Source organism: Triticum urartu, chromosome 6A (assembly GCF_056163025.1).
Source record: "Triticum urartu cultivar PI428250 chromosome 6A, HENAU_Tu73, whole genome shotgun sequence".
Classification (NCBI taxonomy): domain Eukaryota; kingdom Viridiplantae; phylum Streptophyta; class Magnoliopsida; order Poales; family Poaceae; genus Triticum; species Triticum urartu.
This window is the reverse complement of record NC_141878.1, coordinates 223,892,693-223,915,091: the sequence shown is the minus strand read 5'-3', so window position 1 is coordinate 223,915,091 and position 22,399 is coordinate 223,892,693. Positions and strand designations below refer to the sequence as shown.

Sequence of the window (22,399 nt, the reverse complement as noted above, 5' to 3'; positions counted from 1 at the left end):
TGAACCTTGTAGGCCTTCGAACGCCGGACAATGCAGCGGGCCTCATTCTGGTCCTCAGGAAGCTCCTTCCTGTTAAGGTAGGCCAGGAAGGGTTCGGTCCATGGGGCAATGACTGCCATGATGAGATGCGCCGATGGTATTATTTCGGTGGCTGAGCCTCCGATGATGTCGGTGTTTTCGGAATCTGGGGTTATGTTCGGATCTGGACTAGTGTTGTCGTTTTCCCCCTGCCACACCATGGATGGCTTAAAAAGCCTTTCTAGAAAGATATTAGGTGGGACAGGGTCACGCTTAGCACCGATACAAGCAAGAACGTCCGCCGCTTGATTACTTTCTCAAGCCACATGATGGAACTCGAGCCCCTTGAACCGGGACGACATTTTTATGACTGTGTTATGATAAGCTGCCATCTTCGGATCTTTGGCGTCGGAGTCTCCATTTATTTGAGATATTGCAAGGTTTGAGTCCCCGCGCACTTCTAGGCGTTGTATGCCCATGGAGACAGCTCCGGAGACCATGTAATAAGCCCTCGTATTCGGCTGCGTTATTGGAGTCTGTGTATAGTATTTGGATTACATACTGAACGACGTCTCCAGTAGGGGACGTTAAAAGGACGCCCGCTCCTAGCCCTGACAGCATTTTGGAGCCATTGAAATACATAACCCAATTGGAATATGTGCCGTACTCTTTAGGGAGTTCAGCCTTTGTCCATTCGGCGACGAAGTCAGCTAGTACTTGGGATTTAATAGCTCATCATGGTTTGTATGCAATGTCGAATGGGAGGAGCTCAATGGCCCATTTGGCAATCCGACCCGTGGCATCGCAGTTATTTATGATGTCATTGAGTGGTACTTCGGAAGCCACCGTAATCGAACACTCCTAGAAGTAGTGACGGAGCTTTCGGGATGCCATGAAGACCGTGTATGCTATCTTTTGATAATGGGGGAACCGGGATTTGCATGGTGTAAGGACAGTGGATACGTAGTATACTAGCTTCTGAAGCGGGAATTTATGTCCATCCTGTTCTCGTTCAACGACGAGTACGGCGCTCACCACCTGATGTGTTGCCAATATGTATAATAACATCGGTTCGCTGGCGTTTGGTGCGGCCAGGATTGGATTGCTCGCAAGAAGGGTTTTTATTTCCTCCAGTCCGGCTGTTGCCGCGTCCATCCACTCGAAGTGATCGGTTCGCCGTAAAAGGCGATAGAGTTGCACTGCCTTTTCTCCCAATGTGGAGATGAAGCGGCTTAGAGCTGCCACGCAACCCGCAAGTTTTTGAACTTGTTTAAGGTTTGTTGGCATAGTCAATTGCGACAAAGCTCGAATTTTGGCTGGATTTGCCTCAATTCCTCTATTGGAAACGATGAAACCCAACAGTTTTCCGGTCGGGACGCCGAAAACGCACTTTTCCGGATTGAGCTTAATGTCGTACACGCGGAGGTTGTCGAATGTGAGACATAAATCGCCTATTAGTGTGTCGATGTGCCTAGTTTTGATGACGATGTCGTCCACATAAGCTTCAACTGTCTTGTCGATCTGTTTCTCCAGGCATGTCTGAATCATGCGTTGGTATGTGGCGCTGGCGTTCTTGAGCCTGAAGGGCATGGTGTTGAAGCAGAATGGCCCATATGGGGTAATGAATGCTGTTGCAGCTTGGTCGGACTCCTTCATTTTGATTTGATGGTATCCAGAATATGCATCTAGAAAACACAGTGAGTCATGTCCTGCGGTGGAATCAATGATTTGATCAATGCGGGGGAAGGGATCCTTAGGGAAAGCCTTATTGAGGTCTTTAAAGTCGACGCACAACCGCCAGGATTTGTCCTCCTTTGGTACCATCACCAGGTTTGCCAGCTAGTCCGGATGTTTTATTTCTCTGATGAATCTGGCCTCAATTAGCTTGGCTAGCTCCTCCCCCATGGCTTGACGTTTGGGTTCGGAAAAGCACCGCAGTGTTTGCTTGACCGGTTTATATCCCTTTAATATATTGAGGCTGTGTTCGGCCAGCTCGCGTGGGATTCCTGGCATATTAGAAGGGTGCCAGGCGAATATATCCCAATTCTCGCGCAGGAACTCTCGTAGCGCGGCGTCAACCATTGGGTCCAATTGTGCTCCGATGGATGCTGTCTTCTTGGGGTCCGTTGGATGGACTTGGAATTTGACTATTTCCTCCGCTGATTTGAAGGAGGTGGATTTGGGCCGTTTGTCCAGGACCACATCATCCCTGTCCACCGTAGAGCGCAGCATGGCTAATTCTTCGACCGCGAGGGCTTCAGATAATGCCCCGAGGGCCAAGGATGCGGTTTTGTTTTCGGCGCGGAGTGCTATGTCCGGATCACTAGCTAGAGTGATTATACCGTTGGGCCCAGGAATCTTAAGCTTCATGTATCCGTAATGGGGTACTGCTTGGAAGCGCGTAAATGCATCTCGCCCTAAGAGGGCATGATACCCACTGTTCAAAGGGGCCACTTGGAAGGTTATTTCTTCGGACCGATAGTTCTCCGGCGTGCCAAATACCACGTCGAGTGTTATTTTTCCCGCACACCGCACCTCCCGACTGGGAATAATTCCTCGGAAGGTCGTGCTGCTTTGCTCAATGCGGCTCCTGTCTATTTTCATTTTGTGGAGTGTATCTTCATAGATGAGGTTTAGCCCGCTGCCGCCGTCCATGAGGACCTTGGTGAGCCGAAGGCCGTCCACGATTGGACTGAGGACCAAGGCGGCTGGTGCTTGGACTGTCCTGTATTTTGGTTCATCGTCGGCATTAAAAGTTATAGCCGTATCGTTCCAAGGGTTTATTGCTACTATTTGACAGACTTCGGTCAGTCCGTGTAGTGATCTTTTGCGCCTATTGTTTGAGGTGAATGTCTCGAAGACCGTCAGTACCTTGGGGTCGTTGTCCTTTGGGGGGTGTTGTTCTGGGTTATTCTCGGTGAGGATATCCTCGACGCTCTTGGCTACTTGCTGGAGTATCCAACATGCTCTAAGGCTATGTGTTGGTATGTTATCCGGTGTTGTGTGTATTTTGCATGGCCCATCGAGCCATCCTTCCAGAACGGTTCCGCGCCCCATACTGGACTTGTATTTCTTTACCGTTGAGCCGGGCGTGTTGCAAGGGTGCGCCCTTTTCGCCTGAATGAGGGGTTGAGTGGGGACCGATGATTCCCAATGAGCTGCTTGAGTTTTCCAGGCGCTTTCCATTGCAATGTACTTCTGTACAATAGTTGCCAAGTCAGCAAAGTGTAGGATGCAATGGCGGTTGATGGCATTGAGGATTCCTTCGTCCCTGCAATTGTTGCGGAACACTGAGATCGCTTCCTTGTCGCGGCAATCTTTAATATTGTTTTTAACAAGAAGGAATCTGGCCCAGAAGTGGTGGACCGTTTCTTGAGACTGTTGTTTTATGCTCGTGAGAGCGCTTGTATTCGGGTGGGTGGGTGGATTTAAATCTGAACCCTGCCCCAGTTTTGGATCCGAAGTTTGAAGGTCTTCCGATCTTAACAGATCGGGCTCCGGGATGTCCGCTGATTTCTTAGGCCCGTCGTCTGATTCTATGTTCGGAGGGCGGGATGCTTCACCTCGCGGGTAGGTGCCCGGCTCTTCGAGACCGGAGATTTGGACATAGTCCGTCCTCAATATGGAGGAAGAGTTATCGACCCGCTCCTCGACTACCACTATCTGGTGGGTGATCGGCGGAGATTTGATTTCTCTCTGATCGTGTTTAAGCCCAATCCGATCGTAGTCTGTAGCGACCCCCAGGGCGGCGATGCGATCTAGGAGCTCATTTAAAGACGAAAGCTCCGCTGGATCCATCTGCTTGGGGTATTCGGAGTCGATACGAAGGGGGTTTTTGATGACCCGAGAGGCCATCGTCGGCTTAATGGCCGAACGGGCGGTCATGGTAAAGCCGCCCAGCCGGAGGGTTTGGCCCGGAGCCAGCATTCCTCCGGTGGTGATATTATCCTTGAGAACAAGGCGAGACATCGATCTTGTTGTCGACGGCATAGTGGAACTCTCAATGAAAGCACCAATGTCGGTGTCAAAACCGGCGGATCTCAGGTAGGGGGTCCCGAAGTGTGCGTCTAAGGTCGATGGTAACATGAGACAAGGGACACGATATTTACCCAGGTTCAGGCCCTCTCTATGGAGGTAATACCCTATGTCCTACTTGATTGATATTGATGAATATGAGTGTTATGAGAGTTGATCTACCTCGAGATCGTAATGGCTAAACCCTGGAGGTCTAGCGTGTATGGCTATGATAATGAGTATCCTCTATCCGGACTAAGTCCTCTGGTTTATATAGACACCGAGAGGATCTAGGGTTACATAAGGTCGGTTACAGAGAAAGGAATCTACATATTCAGTCGCTAAGCTTGCCTTCCACGCCAAGGAGAGTCCTATCTGGACACGGGTACAGTCTTCGGTCTTCGTATCTTCATAGCCCATCAGTCCGGCCCATGGCTAACAGGCCGGATACCCGAGGACCCCTTAGTCCAGGACTCCCTCGGTACCCAACAGTCTCCTTTGGGTATCCTATGAAGACACATTTCTCCGATTTGGGTTCGAGCTTATCAGGTTGAAGCTTTTTCACATAAGCATCGCAACCCCAAACTTTAAGAAACGACAACTTGGGTTTCTCGCCAAACAATAGTTCATAAGGTGTCGTATCAATGGATTTAGATGATCCTTCTATTTAACAAGAATGCAGCCGTCGCTAAAGCATAACCCTAAAACAATAGTGGTAAATCAGTAAGAGACATCATAGATCACACCATAGTAAAGTACGATTACGACATTCGGACACACCATTACGCTGTGGTGTGCCAGGTGTCATGAGTTGCGAAACTATTCCGCATTGTTTCAAATGAAGACCAAACATGTAACTCAAATATTCTCCTCCACGATCAAATCATAGAAACTTTATTTTCTTGTTACGATGATTTTCCACTTCACTCTGAAATTCTTTGAACTTTTCAAATGTTTCAGACTTATGTTTCATTAAGTTGATATACCCATATCTGCTCAAATCATCTGTGAATGTGAGAAAATAATGATATCCGTCGCGAGCCTCAGTGTTCATTGGACCACATGTTGGGGAACGCAGTAATTTCAAAATAAATCCTACACACACAAGATATATCATGGTGATGCATAGCAACGAGAGGGGAAGAGTGTTGTCCACGTACCCTCGTAGACCTTAAGCGGAAGCGTTATGACAACGCAGTTGATGTAGTCGTGCGTCTTCACGATCCGACCCATCCTAGTACCGAAAATACGGCACCTCCGTGATCTGCACACGTTCGGCTCGGTGACGTCCCATGAACTCTCGATCCAGCTGACTGTCGAGGGAGAGCTTCGTCAGCATGACGGCGTGATGACGATGATGATGAAGCTACCGTCGCAGGGCTTCTCCTAAGCACTACGATGGTATGACCGAGGTGGATTATGGTGGAGGGGGCACCGCACACGGCTAAGGGATCAATGATCAACTTGTGTGTTCTAGGGTGCCCCCTGCCCCCGTATATAAAGGAGCAAGGGGCAGGTCGGCCGGCCCTTGGAGTCCAACTAGGAGGAGGAAGGGGAAAGGAAGGAGAGGGAGAGAAGAGAAGGAAAGGGGGGCGCTGCCCCCTTCCCTAGTCCAACTCGTACTAGAGGGGGAGCGGCGCACGGCCCTGCCTTGGCCGGCCCTCTTTCTCTCCACTAAGGCCCATGTTGGCCCATTAATTCCCCCAGGGGTTCCGATAACCCCCCGGCACTCCAATAATTATCCGGTGACCCCCGGAACTCATCCGGTGTCCGAATATAGTCATCCAATATATCAATCTTTATGTCTCGACCATTTCGAGACTCCTTGTCATGTCCGTGATCATATCCGGGACTCGGAACTACCTTCAGTACATCAAAACCCATAAACTCATAATACCGATCGTCACCGAACATTAAGCGTGCGGACCCTACAGGTTCGAGAACTATGTAGACATGACCGAGACATGTCTCTGGTCAATAACCAATAGTGGTTCATATTGGCTCCCATATATTCTACGAAGATCTTTATCGGTCAAACTGCATAACAATATACGTTGTTCCCTTTGTCATCGGTATGTTATTTGCCCGAGATTCGACCATCGGTATCTCAATACCTAGTTCAATCTCGTTACCGGCAAGTCTCTTTACTCGTCCATAATGCATCATCCCGTAACTAACTCATTATTCACATTGCTTTCAAGGCTTATAGTGATATGCATTACCGAGAGGGTCCAGAGATACCTCTCCGGTACTCGAAGTGACAAATCCTAATCTCGATCTATGCCAACTCAACAAACACCATTGGAGACACCTGTAGAGCATATTTATAGTCACCCAATTACGTTGTGACATTTGATAGCACACTAAGTGTTCCTCCGGTATTCGGGAGTGGCATGATCTCATAGTCATAGGAACATGTATAAGTTATGGAGAAAGCAATATCAACAAACTAAATGATCATCGTGCTAAGCTAGCGGAATGGGTCAAGTCAATCACATCATTCTCTAATGATGTGATCTCGTTAATCAAATGACAACTCATGTCTATGGTTAGGAAACATAACCATCATTGATTCAACGAGCTAGTTAAGTAGAGGCATACTAGTGACACTCTGTTTGTCTATATATTCACACATGTATTAAGTTTCCGGTTAATACAATTCTAGCATGAATAATAAACATTTACCATGATATAAGGAAATATAAATAACAACTTTATTATTGCCTCTAGGTCATATTTCCTTTTGTCTCTCACTTGCACTAGAGTCAATAATCTAGATTACATTGTAATGATTCTAACACCCATGTAGTCTTGGTGATGATCATGTTTTGCCTGTGAGAGAGGCTTAGTCAACGGGTCTGCAACATTCAGATCCGTATGTATCTTGCAAATCTCTATGTCTCCAATACTCTGCATGGAGCTACTATAGCTAATTTCTCCCACTTTCAATATGTATCTAGATCGAGACTTAGAGTCATCTAGATCGGTGTAAAAAGCTTGCATCGATGTTACTCTTTATGACGAACTCTTTTATCACGTCCATAACCGAGAAATATTTCCTTAGTCCTGCAAGGATAATTTTGACCGCTATCCAGTGATCTACTGCTAGATCACTATTGTACTCCCTTGCCAAAATCATGCTAAGGTATACAATAGGACTGGTACACAGCATGGCACACTTTATAGAACCTATGACTGAGGCATAGGAATTGACTTTTCATTCTCTTTCTATTTTCTGCCGTGGTCGGGTTTTGAGTCTTTACTCAACTTCACACCTCGCAACACAGGCAAGAACTCCTTCTTTGACTATTCCATTTTGAACTACTTCAAAATCTTGTCAAGGTATGTACTCATTGAAAACTTTTATCAAGCGTCTTGATCTATCTCTATAGATTTTGATGCTCAATGTGTAAGCAGCTTCACCAAGGTCTTTCTTCCAAAAAAACTCCTTTCAAACACTCCTTTATGCTTTCCAAAAAATTCTACATCATTTCCGATCAACAATATGTCAGTCACATATACTTATTAGAAAGGTTGTAGTGCTCCCACTCACTTTCTTGTAAATACAGGCTTCACCGCAAGTCTGTATAAAACCATATGCTTTGATCACTTTATCAAAGCATATATTCCAACTTCGAGATGCTTGCACCAGTCCATAGATGGATCACTAGAGCTTGCACACTTTGTTAGCACCTTTTAGGATTGACAAAACCTTCTTGTTGCATCATATACAACTCTTATTTAATAAATCAATTAAGGAATGCAGTTTTGACATCCATTTGCCAGATTTCATAAAATGTGGCAATTGCTAACATGATTCGGACACACTTAAGCATCGCTACTAGTGAGAAAATCTCATCGTAGTCAACATCTTGAACTTGTCAAAACCTTTTGCGACAATTCAAGCTTAGTATATAGTAATACTACTATCAGCGTCTTTCTTCCTCTTGAAGATCCATTTATTCTCAATGGCTTGCCGATCATTGGGCAAGTCAACCAAAGTCCACACTCTGTTCTCATACATGGATTCTATCTCAGATTTCATGGCCTCAAGCCATTTGCGGAATCTGGGCTCATCATCGCTTTCTCATAGTTTGTAGGTTCGTCATGGTCAAGTAACATCACCTGCAGAACAGGATTTCCGTACCACTCTGATGCGGATCTTTCTCTGGTTGACCTACGAGGTTTGGTAGTAACTTGATCAGAAGTTTTCATGATCATCATCATTAGCTTCCTCACTAATTGGTGTCGGAATCACTAGAACTGATTTCTGTGATGAACTACTTTCCAATAAGGGAGCAGGTACAATTACCTCATCAAGTTCTACTTTCCTCCCACTCACTTGTTTCGAGAGAAACTCCTTCTCTATAAAGGATCCACTCTTAGCAACAAAGATCTTGCCTCCGAATTTGTGATAGAAGGTGTACCCAACAGTCTCCTTTGGGTATCCTATGAAGACGCACTTCTCCGATTTGGGTTTGAGCTTAATTAGGTTGAAACCTTTTCACATAAGCATCACAACCCCAAACTTTAAGAAATGACAACTTAGGTTTCTTGCTAAACCACAGTTCATATGGTCTCGTCTCAACGGATTTACATGGTGCCCTATTTAACGTGAATGCAGCTGTCTCTAAAGCATAACCCCAAAACAATAGTGATAAATCGTAAGAGACATCATAGATCACACCATATCTAATAAAGTACGGTTATGATGTTCGGACACACCATTACGTTATGGTGTTCCAGGTGGCGTGAGTTGCAAAACTATTCCGCATTGTTTCAAGTGAAGACCAAACTCATAACTCAAATATTCTCCTCCACGATCAACTCGCAGAAACTTTATTTTCTTGTTACGATGATTTTCCACTTCACTCTGAAATTCTTTGAACTTTTCAAATGTTTCTGACTTATATTTTATCAAGTAGATATACCATATCTGCTCAAATCATCTGTGAAGGTCAAAAAATAACGATACCCGCTGCGAGCCTCAACACTCATCGGATTGCATACATCAGTATGTATTATTTCCAATAAGTCAGTTGCTTGCTCCATTGTTTCGGAGAACGGAGTTTTAGTCATCTTGCCCATGAGGCATGTTTCGCAAGCATCAAATGATTCATAATCAAGTGATTCCAAAAGCCCATCAGCATGGAGTTTCTTCATGCGCTTTACACCAATATGACCTAAACGGCAGTGCCACATATAAGTTGCACTATCATTATTAACTTTGCATCTTTTGGCTTTAATATTATGAATATGTGTATCACTATGATCGAGATTCAATAAACCATTCACCTTGGGTGTATGACCTCAGAAGGTTTTATTCATGTAAACAGAATAACAATTATTCTTTGTCTTAACTGAATAACCATATTGCAATAAACATGATCCAATCATATTATGCTCAACGCAAACACCAAATAACATTTATTTTAGGTTCAACACTAATCCTGAAGGTAAAGGGAGTGTGTGATGGTGATCTTATCAACCTTGGAATCACTTCCAACTCACATCATCACCTCGCCCTTAACTAGTCTCTGTTTATTTTGCAACTCCCGTTTCGAGTCACTACTCTTAGCAACTGAACCAGTATCAAATACTTCGGTTGCTATAAACTCTAGTAAAGTACACATCAATAACATGTATATCAAATATACTTTTGTTCACTTTGCCATCCTTCTTATCCGCCAAGTATCTAGGGCAGTTCCACTTCCGGTGACCATTTCCTTTGCAGTAGAAGCACTAGGTTCCAGGCTTGGGTCTAGCTTTGGGCTTCTTCATGGGAGTAGTAACTTGCTTGCTATTCTTCTTTGAAGTTCCTTTTTCTTTCCCTTTGCCCTTTCTTGAAACTAGTGGTCTTGTTAACCATCAACACTTGAAGCTATTTCTGGATTTCTACCTTCACCGATTTCAGCATCGTGAAGACTTTGGGAATTACTTTCGTCATCCCTTGCATATTATAGTTCATCACTAAGTTCTAGTAACTTGGTGATAGTGACTAGAGAACTTTTGTCAATTACTATCTTATCTGGAAGATTAACTCCCAATTGATTCAAGCAATTGTAGTACCCAGACAATCCGAGCACATGCTCACTGGTTGAGCTATTCTCCTCCATCTTGTAGGCAAAGTACTGTCAGAGGTCTCCTACCTCTCGACACGGGATGAGTATGAAATACCAATTTCAACTCTTAGAATATCTTATATGCTTTGTGGCATTCAAAAACATTTTTGAAGTCCCGGTTCCAAGCCGTAAAGCATGGTGCACTAAACTATTAAGTAGTCATCATACCGAGCTTTGTCAAACTTCATAACGTCTGCATTCGCTCCTACAATAGTTATGTCACCTAGCGGTTCATCAAGGACAAAATTCTTCTATGCAACAACGAGGATAATCCTCAGATCACAGATCCAGTCCGCATCATTGCTACTATCATCTTTCAACATAGTTTTCTCTAGGAACATGTCATAAATAAAACGGGGAAGCTATATGAGAGCAATTGATCTACAACATAGATATGCAAAATACTATCAGGTACTAAGTTCATGATAAATTAAAGCCAATTAATCAAATTACTTAAGAACTCCCACTTAGATAGACATCCTCTAATCATCTAAGTTATCACGTGATCCATATCAACTAAACCATGTCCGATCATCACGTGAGATGGAGTAGTTTTCAATGGTGAACATCACTATGTTGATCATATCTACTATATGATTCACGCTTAACCTTTCGATCTCAGTGTTCCGAGGCCATATATGCATATGCTAGGCTCGTAAAGTTTAACCCGAGTATTTTGCTTGTGCAAAACTGGCTTGCACCCATTGTATGTGAACGTAGAGCTTATCACACCCGATCATCACGTGGTGTCTCAGCACGAAGAACTGTCGCAACGGTGCATACTCAGGGAGAACACTTGTACCCTGAAATTTAGTGAGATATCATCTTATAATGCTACCGCCGAACTAAGCAAAATAAGATGCATAAAGGATAAACATCACATGCAATCAAATATAAGTGATATGATATGGCCATCATCATCTTGTGCCTTTGATCTCCATCTCTAAGGTACCGTCATGATATCCTTCGTCATCGACATGACACCATGATCTCCATCATCTTGATCTTTATCAATGTGTCATCACATGGTCGTCTCGCCAACTATTGCTTTTGCAACTATTGTTATCGCATAGCGATAAAGTAAAGCAATTACATGGCGCTTGCATCTTATGCAATAATGAGACAACCATAAAGCTCCTGCCAGTTGCCGATAACTTCAACAAAACATGATCATCCCATACAACAATTCATATCTCATCACGTCTTGACCATATCACATCACAACATGCCCTGCAAAAACAAGTTAGACGTCCTCTACATTGTTGTTGCAAGTTTTACGTGACTGCTACGGGCTAAGCAAGAACCGTTCTTACCGACGCATCAAAAACCACAACGCGGTATAGTGATTGCTTTTTGATCTTCAGAAAGAACCCTGTTCATTGAATCCGATTCAACTAAAGTTGGAGAAACTGACACCCACCAGCCACCTGTGTGCGAAGCATGTCGGTAGAACCAGTCTCGCGTAAGCATACGCGTAATGTCGGTCTAGGCCGCTTCATGCAACAATACCGCCGAATCAAGAAACAACTAGTGACGGCAAGCAATATGTATATACCCACACCCACAACTCCTTTGTGTTCTACTCGTGCATATAACATCTACGCATAGACTTGGCTCGGATGCCACTGTTGGGGAACACAGTAATTTCAATAAAAAATCCTATGCACATGCAAGATCTACCATGGTGATGCATAGCAACGAGAGCGGAAGAGTGTTGTCCACGTACCCTCGTAGACCGTAAGTGGAAGCGTTATGACAACGCGGTTGATGTAGTCGTACGTCTTCACAATCCGGCCGATCCTAGTACCGAAAGTACGGCACCTCCGCGATCTACACACGTTCGGCTCGGTGACGTCCCACGAACTCTCGATCCAGGTGAGTGTTGAGGGAGAGCTTCGTCAGCACGATGGCGTGATGACGGTGATGATGAAGCTACCGTCGCAGGGCTTCTCCTAAGCACTACGATGATATGACCGAGGTGGATTATGGTGGAGGGGGGCACCGCACACGGCTAAGCGATCAATGATCAACTTGTGTGTTCTAGGGTGCCCCCTGCCCCCGTATATAAAGGAGCAAGGGGGAGGCCGGCCGGCCCTTGGAGGCGCGCCAAGGAGGGGAGGAGTCCTCCTCCTAGTAGGAGTAGGACTCCCCCTTTCCTAGTCCAACTAGGAGGAGGAAGGGGAAAGGAAGGAGAGGGAGAGAAGAGAAGGAAAGGGGGGCGCCGCCCCCTTCCCTAGTCCAATTCGGACTAGAGGGGGAGGGGCGCGCGGCGCTGCCTTGGCCGGCCCTCTTTCTCTCCACTAAGGCCCATGTTGGCCCATTAGTTCCCCCAGGGGTTCCGATAACCCCCCGGCACTCCGATAATTATCCGGTGACCCCCGGAACTCATCCGGTGTCCGAATATAGTCATCCAATATATCAATCTTTATGTCTCGACCATTTGGAGACTCCTCGTCATGTTTGTGATCATATCCGGGACAGTGAACTACCTTCGGTACATCAAAACACATAAACTCATAATACCGATCGTCGCCGAACGTTAAGCGTGCGGACCCTATGGGTTCGAGAACTATGTAGACATGACCGAGACTCACCTCCGGTCAATAACCAATAGCGTAACCTGGATGCTCATATTGGTTCCTACATATTCTACGAAGATCTTCATCGTTCAAACCGCACAACAACATACGTTGTTCCCTTTGTCATCGGTATGTTACTTGCCCGAGATTCGATCGTCGGTATCTCAATACCTAGTTCAATCTCATTACCGGCAAGTCTCTTTACTCGTTCCGTAATGCATCATCCCGCAACTAACTCATTAGTCATATTGCTTGCAAGGCTTATAGTGATGTGCATTACCGAGAGGGCCCAAAGATACCTCTCCGATACTCGGAGTGACAAATCCTAATCTTGATCTATGCCAACTCAACAAACACCATTGGAGACACCTGTAGAGCATCTTTATAGTCACCCAGTTACGTTGTGACGTTTGATAGCACACTAAGTGTTCCTCCGGTATTCGGGATTTGCATGATCTCATAGTCATAGGAACATGTATAAGTTATGGAGAAAGTAATATCAACAAACTAAACGAGCATCGTGCTAAGCTAACGGATGGGCCAAGTCAATCACATCATTCTCTAATGATATGATCTCATTAATCAAATGATAACTCATGTCTATGGTTAGGAAACATAACAATCATTAATTCAATGAGCTAGTTAAGTAGAGGCATACTAGTGAAACTTTGTTTGTCTATGTATTCACACATGTACTAAGTTTCCGGTTAATACAATTCTAGCATGAATAATAAACATTTATCATGATATAAGGAAATATAAATAAAAACTTTATTATTGCCTCTAGGTCATATTTCCTTCACCACATACATCAGTATATATGGTTTCCAATAACTCTGTTGCTCGCTCACTTGTTTCGGAGAACGGAGTTTTAGTCATCTTACCCATGAGGCATGGTTCGCAAGTACCAAGTGATTCATAATCAAGTGATTTCAGAAGTCCATCAGAATGGAGTTTCTTCATGCGCTTTACACCAATATGACCCAAACGGCAGTGCCACAAATAAGTTGCACTATCATTATCAACTCTACATTTTTTGGCTTCAATAATATGAACATGTGTATCACTACTATCAAGATTTAGTAAAAATAGACCACTCATCAAGGGTGCATGACCATAAAAGATATTACTCATATAAATAGAACAACCATTATTCTCTGATTTAAATAAATAATCGTCTCACATCAAACAAGATCCAGATATAATGTTCATGCTCAACGCTGGCACCAAATAACAATTATTTAGGTCTAAAACTAATCCCGAAGGTATATGTAGAGGTAGCGTGCCGACGGCGATCACATCGACTTTGGAACTATTTCCCACGTGCATCGTCACCTCGTCCTTAGCCAATCTTCGCTTAATCCGTAGCCCCTGTTTCGAGTTGCAAATATTAGCAATAGAACCAGTATCAAATACCCAAGCGCTACTGCAAGCATTAGTAAGGTACACATCAGTAACATGTATATCAAATATACCTTTCACTTTGCCATCCTTCTTCTCCGCCAAATACTTGGGGCAGTTCCGCTTCCAGTGACTAGTCCCTTTGTAGTAGAAGCACTCAGTTTCAGGCTTAGGTCCAGACTTGGGTTTCTTCACTTGAGCAGCAACTGGCTTGTTGTTCTTCTTGAAGTTCCCCTTCTTCCCTTTACCCTTTTTCTTGAAACTAGTGGTCTTGTTGACCATAAACACTTGATGCTCCTTCTTGATTTCTACCTCCGCAGCCTTTAACATTGCAAAGAGCTCGGGAATAGTCTTATCCATACCTTGCATATTATAGTTCACCATGAAGCTCTTGTAGCTTGGTGGCAGTGATTGAAGAACTCTGTCAATGACACTATCATCAGGAAGATTAACTCCCAGCTAAGTCAAGTGGTTTTGGTACCCAGACATTCTGAGTATATGTTCACTGACAGAACTATTCTCCTCCATTTTGCAGCTGTAGAACTTATTGGAGACTTCATATCTCTCAATCTGGGCATTTGCTTGAAATATTAACTTCAACTCCTGGAACATCGCATATGATCCATGACATTTAAAACGTCGTTGAAGTCCCGGTTCTAGGCTGTAAAGCATGGCACACTGAACTATCGAGTAGTCATCAGCTTTGCTCTGCCAGGTGTTCACAACATCTGGCGTTGCTCCTGCAGCAGGTTTGTCACCCAGCGGTGCTTCCAGGATATAATTCTTCTGTGCAGCAATGAGGATAATCCTCAAGTTACGGACCTAGTCCGTGTAGTTGCTACCATCATCTTTCAACTTAGCTTTCTCTAGGAACGCATTAAAATTCAACGGAACAACAGCACGGGCCATCTATCTACAACAACATAGACATGCAAAATACTATCAGGTACTAAGTTCATGATAAATTAAAGTTCAATTAATCATATTACTTAAGAACTCCCACTTAGATAGACATCCCTCTAATCATCTAAGTGATCACGTGATCCATATCAACTAAACCATGTCCGATCAGCACGTGAGATGGAGTAGTTTTCAATGGTGAACATCACTATGTTGATCATATCTACTATATGATTCACGCTCGACCTTTCGGTCTCAGTGTTCGAGGCCATATCTGCATATGCTAGGCTCGTCAAGTTTAACCCGAGTATTCTGCGTGTGCAAAACTGGCTTGCACCCGTTGTATGTGAACGTAGAGCTTATCACACCCGATCATCACGTGGTGTCTCAGCACGACGAACTGTAGCAACGGTGCATACTCAGGGAGAACACTTGTACCTTGAAATTTAGTGAGAGATCATCTTATAATGCTACCGCCAAACTAAGAAAAATAAGATGCATAAAGGATAAACATCACATGCAATCAATATAAGTGATATGATATGTCCATCATCATCTTGTGCCTTTGATCTCCATCTCCAAAGCACCATCATGATCACCATCGTCACAGGCTTGACACCTTGATCTCCATCGAAGTATTGTTGTCGTCTCACCAACTATTGCTTCTACGACTATCGCTACCGCTTAGTGATAAAGTAAAACAATTACATGGCGATTGCATTTCATACAATAAAGCGACAACCATATGGCTCCTGCCAGTTGCAGATAACTCTGTTACAAAACATGATCATCTCATACAATAAAAATTTAGCATCATGTCTTGACCATATCACATCACAACATGCCCTGCAAAAATAAGTTAGACGTCCTCTACTTTGTTGTTGCAAGTTTTACGTGGCTGCTATGGGTTGAGCAAGAACCGTTCTTACCTACGCATCAAAAACCACAACGCGGTATAGTGATTGCTTTTTGATCTTCAGAAAGAACCATGTTCGTTGAATCTGATTCAACTAAAGTTTGATAAACTGACACCTACCAGCCACCTGTGTGCGAGGCATGTCGGTAAAACCCGTCTCGCGTAAGCATATGCGTAATGTCGGTCTGGGCCGCTTCATCCAACAATACCGCTGAATCAAGAATCAACTAGTGACGGCAAGCAATATGTATATACCCACGCCCACAACTCCTTTGTATTCTACTCGTGCATATAACATCCACGCGTAGACCTGGCTCGGATGCCACTGTTGGGGAACGCAGTAATTTCAAAAAAAATCCTACGCACACGCAAGATCTATCATGGTGATGCATAGCAACGAGAGGGAAGAGTGTTGTCCACGTACCCTCGTAGACCGTAAGTGGAAGCGTTATGACAACGCGATTGATGTAGTCGTACGTCTTCACGATCCGACCGATCCTAGTACCGAAAGTACGGCACCTCTGTGATCTGCACACGTTCAGCTCGGTGACGTCCCATGAACTCTCAATCCAGGTGAGTGTCGATGGAGAGCTTCGTCAGCACGACGGCGTGATGACGGTGATGATGAAGCTACTGGCGCAGGGCTTCGCCTAAGCACTACGATGATATGACCGAGGTGGATTATGGTGGAGGGGGCACCGCACACGGCTAAGACAATGATCAACTTGTGTGTCTATGGGGTGCCCCCTCCCCCGTATATAAAGGAGTGGAGAAGGGGGAGGGTCGGCCCTCTATGGCGCACCCTAGGGGAGTCCTACTCCCACCGGGAGTAGGATCCCCCCTTCCAAGTAGTAGGAGTAGAAGAGAAGGATGGGGAGGAGAGAGGGAAGGAAAGGGGGAGCGGCCCCCACCCAATTCGGATTGGGCTAGGGGGGCGCGCCTCCCACCTTTTTCCTTCCTCTCCTCTGTTCCACTAAGGCCCAATAAGGCCCATATACTCCCCGGGGGGTTCCGGTAACCTCCCGGTACTCCAGAAAATGCCAGAACTCATTCGGAACCATTCCGATGTCCAAACATAGGCTTCCAATATATCGATCTTTACGTCTCGGCCATTTTGAGACTCCTCATCATGTCCATGATCATATCCGGGACTCCGAACTGCCTTCGATACATCAAAACACATAAACTCATAATACCGATTGTCACCGAACGTTAAGCATGCGGACCCTACGGGTTCGAGAACTATGTAGATATGACCGAGAATCATCTCCGATCAATAACCAATAGCGGAAGCTGGATGCTCATATTGGTTCCTACATATTCTACAAAGATCTTCATCCGTCAAACCGCACAACAACATACGTTGTTCCCTTTGTCATCGGCATGTTACTTGCCCGAGATTCGATCGTCGGTATCTCAATACCTATTTCAATCTCGTTACCGACAAGTCTCTTTACTCGTTCTGTAATGCATCATCCCGCAACTAACTCATTAGTCATATTGCTTGCAAGGCTTATAGTGATGTGCATTACCGAGAGGGGCCAGAGGTACCTCTCCGATACTCTGAGTGAAAATCCTAATCTCGATCTATGCCAACTCACAAACACCATCGGAGACACCTGTAGAGCATCTTTATAGTCACCCAGTTACATTGTGACATTTCATAGCACACTAAGTGTTCCTACGGTATTCAGGAGTTGCATGATCTCATAGTCATAGGAATATGTATAGGTTATGGAGAAAGCAATAGCAATAAACTAAACGATCGTCGTGCTAAGCTAACGGATGGTTCAAGTCAATCACATCATTCTCTAATGATGTGATCCCATTAATCAAATGACAACTCATGTCTATGGTCAGGAAACATAACCATCATTGATTCAACGAGCTAGTCAAGTAGAGGCATACTAGTGACACTCTGTTTGTCTATGTATTCACACATGTACTAAGTTTCCAGTTAATACAATTCTAGCATGAATAATAAACATTTATCATGATATAAGGAAATATAAATAACAACTTTATTATTGCCTCTAGGGCATATTTCCTTCAGTTCAACCCCTATCCTCCGACCGCCCCGCCAGGTACCATCCGCTACTTCTATACTGACCATTCCCGGCAACTGGTCGATGAATTACCGGAGCTAAAAACAAATTTTCCTTTCTAGCAATGGATTTCGATTTGGAGCATATATACGTATGTTGAGTCGTCCGACGAGGAGGAGTACTAGGATGATACGGCGATGTTATAGGTGGTCCTTTAAGACACAGAGCGTGCAGGGGAGCATGTTCTCAATTTCAAGGGTTCGGTCAAGGGTCAGCGAGTGCTCAAATGCAATAGGGTGCGTGGCCATTTGACACTGATGACCGACTACTTTGCCTTGGATGCGCTCTTCACTCACCATTTTCGTTGGTGTTTTCAGATGCGCAAGACTGTCTTCGATCGTTTGTACCATGGCGTCCGGTCTTATGATTACTACTTCGTCTTCAAGAAGGATGTCATGAGAGTGATTGGCTTCTCTGGCTATCAGAAGTGCACGAGTGCGCTACAGATGCTTTCATATGGCACCGTCGTTGATTCATGGGACGAGTACCAACGGGTGTTTGAGAGCACAGGCGGAGATGCCATGGTCAAGTTTGCAACTGCCGTGGTCGAGGTGTTCGGACCTCAGTACCTGAGAGAACCAACTGTGGCAGACACCAAGAGGCTCTTGGCAATCTCAGAAGCAAGAGGATGGCCAGTCTCTTGACTACATGCATTGAAAATGGAAGAACTGTCCAAAGGCTTTACAAGGGCAATATTAGGGTCACGTTAAGAAGCCCACCATCATTTTTGAAGCAGTTGCATTACAAGATCTTTGGATTTGGCACGCTTTCTTTAGCATGTCCGGGTCTCACAATGACATCAATGTGCTGCAGTGATTACCATTGTTTGTGAGGCTGGCTGGAGGAAAAGCTCCTCCTTGCCACAATACTGTTAATGGACATGAGTACAAGATGGGCTACTATCTGGTTGACGGTATCTATCCTCCGTGGGCTACCTTTGTCAACATCATCTCTAACCCAGTTAGCCAGAAAAAGGCTCACTTTGTCCAAAGACAAGAAGCAGTTAGAAAGGATGTCGAGAGTGCATTTGGAATACCGTAGGCCCATTTTGCAGTTGTTTGTGGACCTACTAAACAATGGGATCCGGAGACCTTGTGGAAGGTGCTGACATATTGTGTGATCATGCACAACATGAGTTGAGGATGAGGGTGATGATGCTGCCGCCGCTCTAGAATTTGAGAACATATGGGTGATCCTATCCAACTTCCAGACTAGATTCCGACCACATTTAAAGAGTTTATTCAAATGCATCAACAAAATCGGCAGCGACCAACTCACGAGCAGCTGAACGAAGATCTGATTGAGTATCAGTAGGTGGTTTAAGGGGACAACAGTGTTGGCATGTACTCCATGATAAGGTTTGGTCAAAGTCAAACTTTGTTAACTTTGACTAAGTTTATAGAAAATAATATCGAGATTCACAATATGAAATCAATATTGTTAGATGCATCATGAAATTAATTTTAATACGATATAGCTTTAGTATTGTAGATGTTGATATTTTTTTTCTATAAAGTTGGTCAAACTTCACAAAGTTTGACTTTGACCAAATCTTATACGCAAACTAAAAAGGAACAGAGAAAGTAATATTTAAACTTTTCAAAATTTGAATTAGTGTTGCATGCGCGCTATTTGATTGTGCGGACTTTAAAAAATGAGGGAGCCTAGATGTCTGGATGTATGCAACTATGATTGGATGACGGTCTCCCGTATCCGTGTCCGCGGACAAATGCGAAAGAAAATTTACGGATTACCGTTGGAGATGCTCTAACCAGGTTTAATTTACCCCTGAGTTTTCTTTGTATCCTTCTTTATAACAACCAACAACTATGAGTTTTAATAAGAGCTGGGCTATATGAGGCACCGGAGAAGAGATAAAAGCAAAAAATGTATACACCAACAGCACACATAGCATAGAGAAACAAAGGGGGGAAACACAACACAGCAAAGAGCACCGTGGGCAAAGTCGAACGGCATCGGCCAGCCGAGACCAAAACCAACACACTGCTTTGTCGAAGCAATTCAATCGAGACTGCACGACGCCGCGAAACCTGGCAGAGAGGCAGAGACACCCCTGCTGCCACAGACATCATGATTTATTTTGATTTACTTGTGGGGAGCCACAGACAACATCTGACCAAGACGACACTGAAGACAGCAACGTCGACGACGAACGCTGCTTTATAAACCGGCAGGCACGAGCAACACGAGCCAATGCAGAGACCAGACCGAACACTGATAAGCAGCAGCCACAGCTCCTAGCTCCTCCTTCCTCCTCCATCTCCATGGAAGCCACCAACTGCTCCATTGCTCTGGAAACCGCAGGCCATGCCGCCGCACACGGCACGAGCGCGCCCGCTCTGCTCCTCATGTCTTCTGCGGCCGTGATCGTCGCGTTTCTGGTCTACTTCTACGTGCCATTCTGGGCCCTCAGGAGGGTCCCGGGGCCTCCAACCAGGTTTCCCCTCGGCCATCTCCATCTCCTCGCCAACGACGGCCCAGACGTCTTCCGCGCCATCGCCAAGGAGCACGGCCCCATCTTCAGGTAGCAATGTTGTATCCATCTTCTGGTGCCATGTAGTAATGGCGTTCCAAAACATGGACGTGGTGCTCGATCGGTGCAGGTTTCACATGGGGAGGCAGCCGCTGGTGATCGTGGCGAACGCGGAGCTGTGCAAGGAGGTGGGCATCAAGAAGTTCAAGGACATCCGCAACCGGAGCACCCCGCCGCCGACGGTGGGGTCGCTGCACCAGGACGCGCTCTTCCTCACCCGGGACTCCACGTGGTCCTCCATGAGGAACACGGTGGTCCCGCTCTACCAGCCGGCCAGGCTCGCCGGCCTCGTCCCGACGATGCAGCCCTACGTGAACGCGCTGGTGGACAGCGTCGCCGCCTGCCCGGACCAGGACTGCGTCCCCTTCTGCCAGCTCTCGCTGCGCATGGCCATCGACATCATCGGCAGGACGGCCTTCGGCATCGACTTCGGCCTCTGCAAGAAGGTCGCCGCTGCGGACGGCGGCGAGGACGTGAGGGGGTTCCTGGAGGAGTACAAGAGGTCCATGGAGTTCATCAAGATGGACCTGTCCAGCTCGCTGTCCACCATCCTCGGGCTCTTCCTCCCGTGCGTGCAGACGCCGTGCAAGCGCCTGCTGCGGCGGGTGCCCGGCACGGCGGACTACAAGATGGAGGAGAACGAGCGCCTGCTGTGCCGCCGCATCGACGCCATCATCGCCGGCCGGCGCAGGGAGCGCGAGAACAGCGCCTCCCCGTCGGGCGCCGCGCTGGACTTCATCGCGGCGCTGCTGGACGCGAGGGAGAGCGGCGCCAGGGACGTGGCGCTGGAGGACAGGCACGTGCGCGCGCTGGCGTACGAGCACCTCATCGCCGGGACCAAGACGACGGCGTTCACGGTGTCGTCGGTGGTGTACCTCGTGTCGTGCCACCCGCGCGTGGAGGGGAAGCTGCTGGCGGAGGTGGACGCGTTCGGCGGCGCGGCCCCCGACGCCGACGACCTCCAGGGCCGGTTCCCGTACCTGGACCTGGTGATCAAGGAGGCCATGAGGTTCCACCTGGTGTCGCCGCTGATCGCCAGGGAGACCTCGGAGGAGGTGGAGATCGCCGGGTACCGCCTCCCGAAGGGCACGTACGTGTGGCTGGCGCCGGGGGTGCTGGCCCGCGACGCGCGGCAGTTCCCGGAGCCGGAGGAGTTCCGGCCGGAGCGGTTCGCGGCGGAGGGGGAGGAGGAGCGGGCGCGGCACCCTTACGCGCACATCCCCTTCGGCATCGGGCCGAGGGCGTGCGTGGGGCACAGGTTCGCGCTGCAGCAGGTGAAGCTCGCCGTGGTGCACCTGTACCGACGGTACGTCTTCCGCCACTCGCCGGCCATGGAGTCGCCCATCCAGTTCGACTTCGACCTCGTCCTCGGCTTCCGCCACGGCGTCAAGCTCAGAGCCATCAGGAGGACGACGAGGGACTGATTCGCCAGGCCTTTCGACGTGCAATCACAAGCATGAGCATGATACGACGGCTTGGGTGGCGTGGTGTGTCCGTCTGTGAGTGAGCTGAGTTTACATCATGTATAGCTAGGGATATGTCGGCGTGATTAAGCTGCTAATATTCTGATTAACTAGTTATAAGTTGTTTAAGAAACGGTAATCTGAAATGTGCGGCAACTAGCTCTTTTGTGTTCAACTTGGAACTATCAGTCCGATCAACTTGGAAACAGGCAATCCCATCAATATTTTGATATTGGAAGTTGTAAATGTGCTGCGGAAATTGATTTGCACGCAATGATACTATTATTACCAGGTCAATTGATTTGCAAAAATGTTATCAGATGCGAG

General features: G+C 46.3%; 1 protein-coding gene across 1 annotated transcript; it reads left to right on the top strand.

Moving 5' to 3' along the window:
- Positions 1 to 19,963: 19,963 nt before the first annotated feature.
- LOC125528219 (cytochrome P450 711A1-like) lies at positions 19,964 to 22,247 on the top strand. The gene is made up of 2 exons (XM_087527640.1): positions 19,964 to 20,600; positions 20,680 to 22,247. The coding sequence occupies exons 1-2, from the start codon at positions 20,341 to 20,343 to the stop codon at positions 22,031 to 22,033; spliced, it is 1,614 nt and encodes a 537-aa protein (XP_087383766.1). The 5' UTR covers positions 19,964 to 20,340; the 3' UTR covers positions 22,034 to 22,247.
- Positions 22,248 to 22,399: the final 152 nt, after the last annotated feature.

Bases quoted from the DNA above. Each gene is read 5' to 3' on its own strand.
- LOC125528219 (XM_087527640.1), top strand. From the start codon at position 20,341: ATGGAAGCCACCAACTGCTCCATTGCTCTGGAAACCGCAGGCCATGCC. The intron at 20,601-20,679 runs GTAGCAATGTTG...CGATCGGTGCAG, and splicing joins GAGCACGGCCCCATCTTCAG to GTTTCACATGGGGAGGCAGC.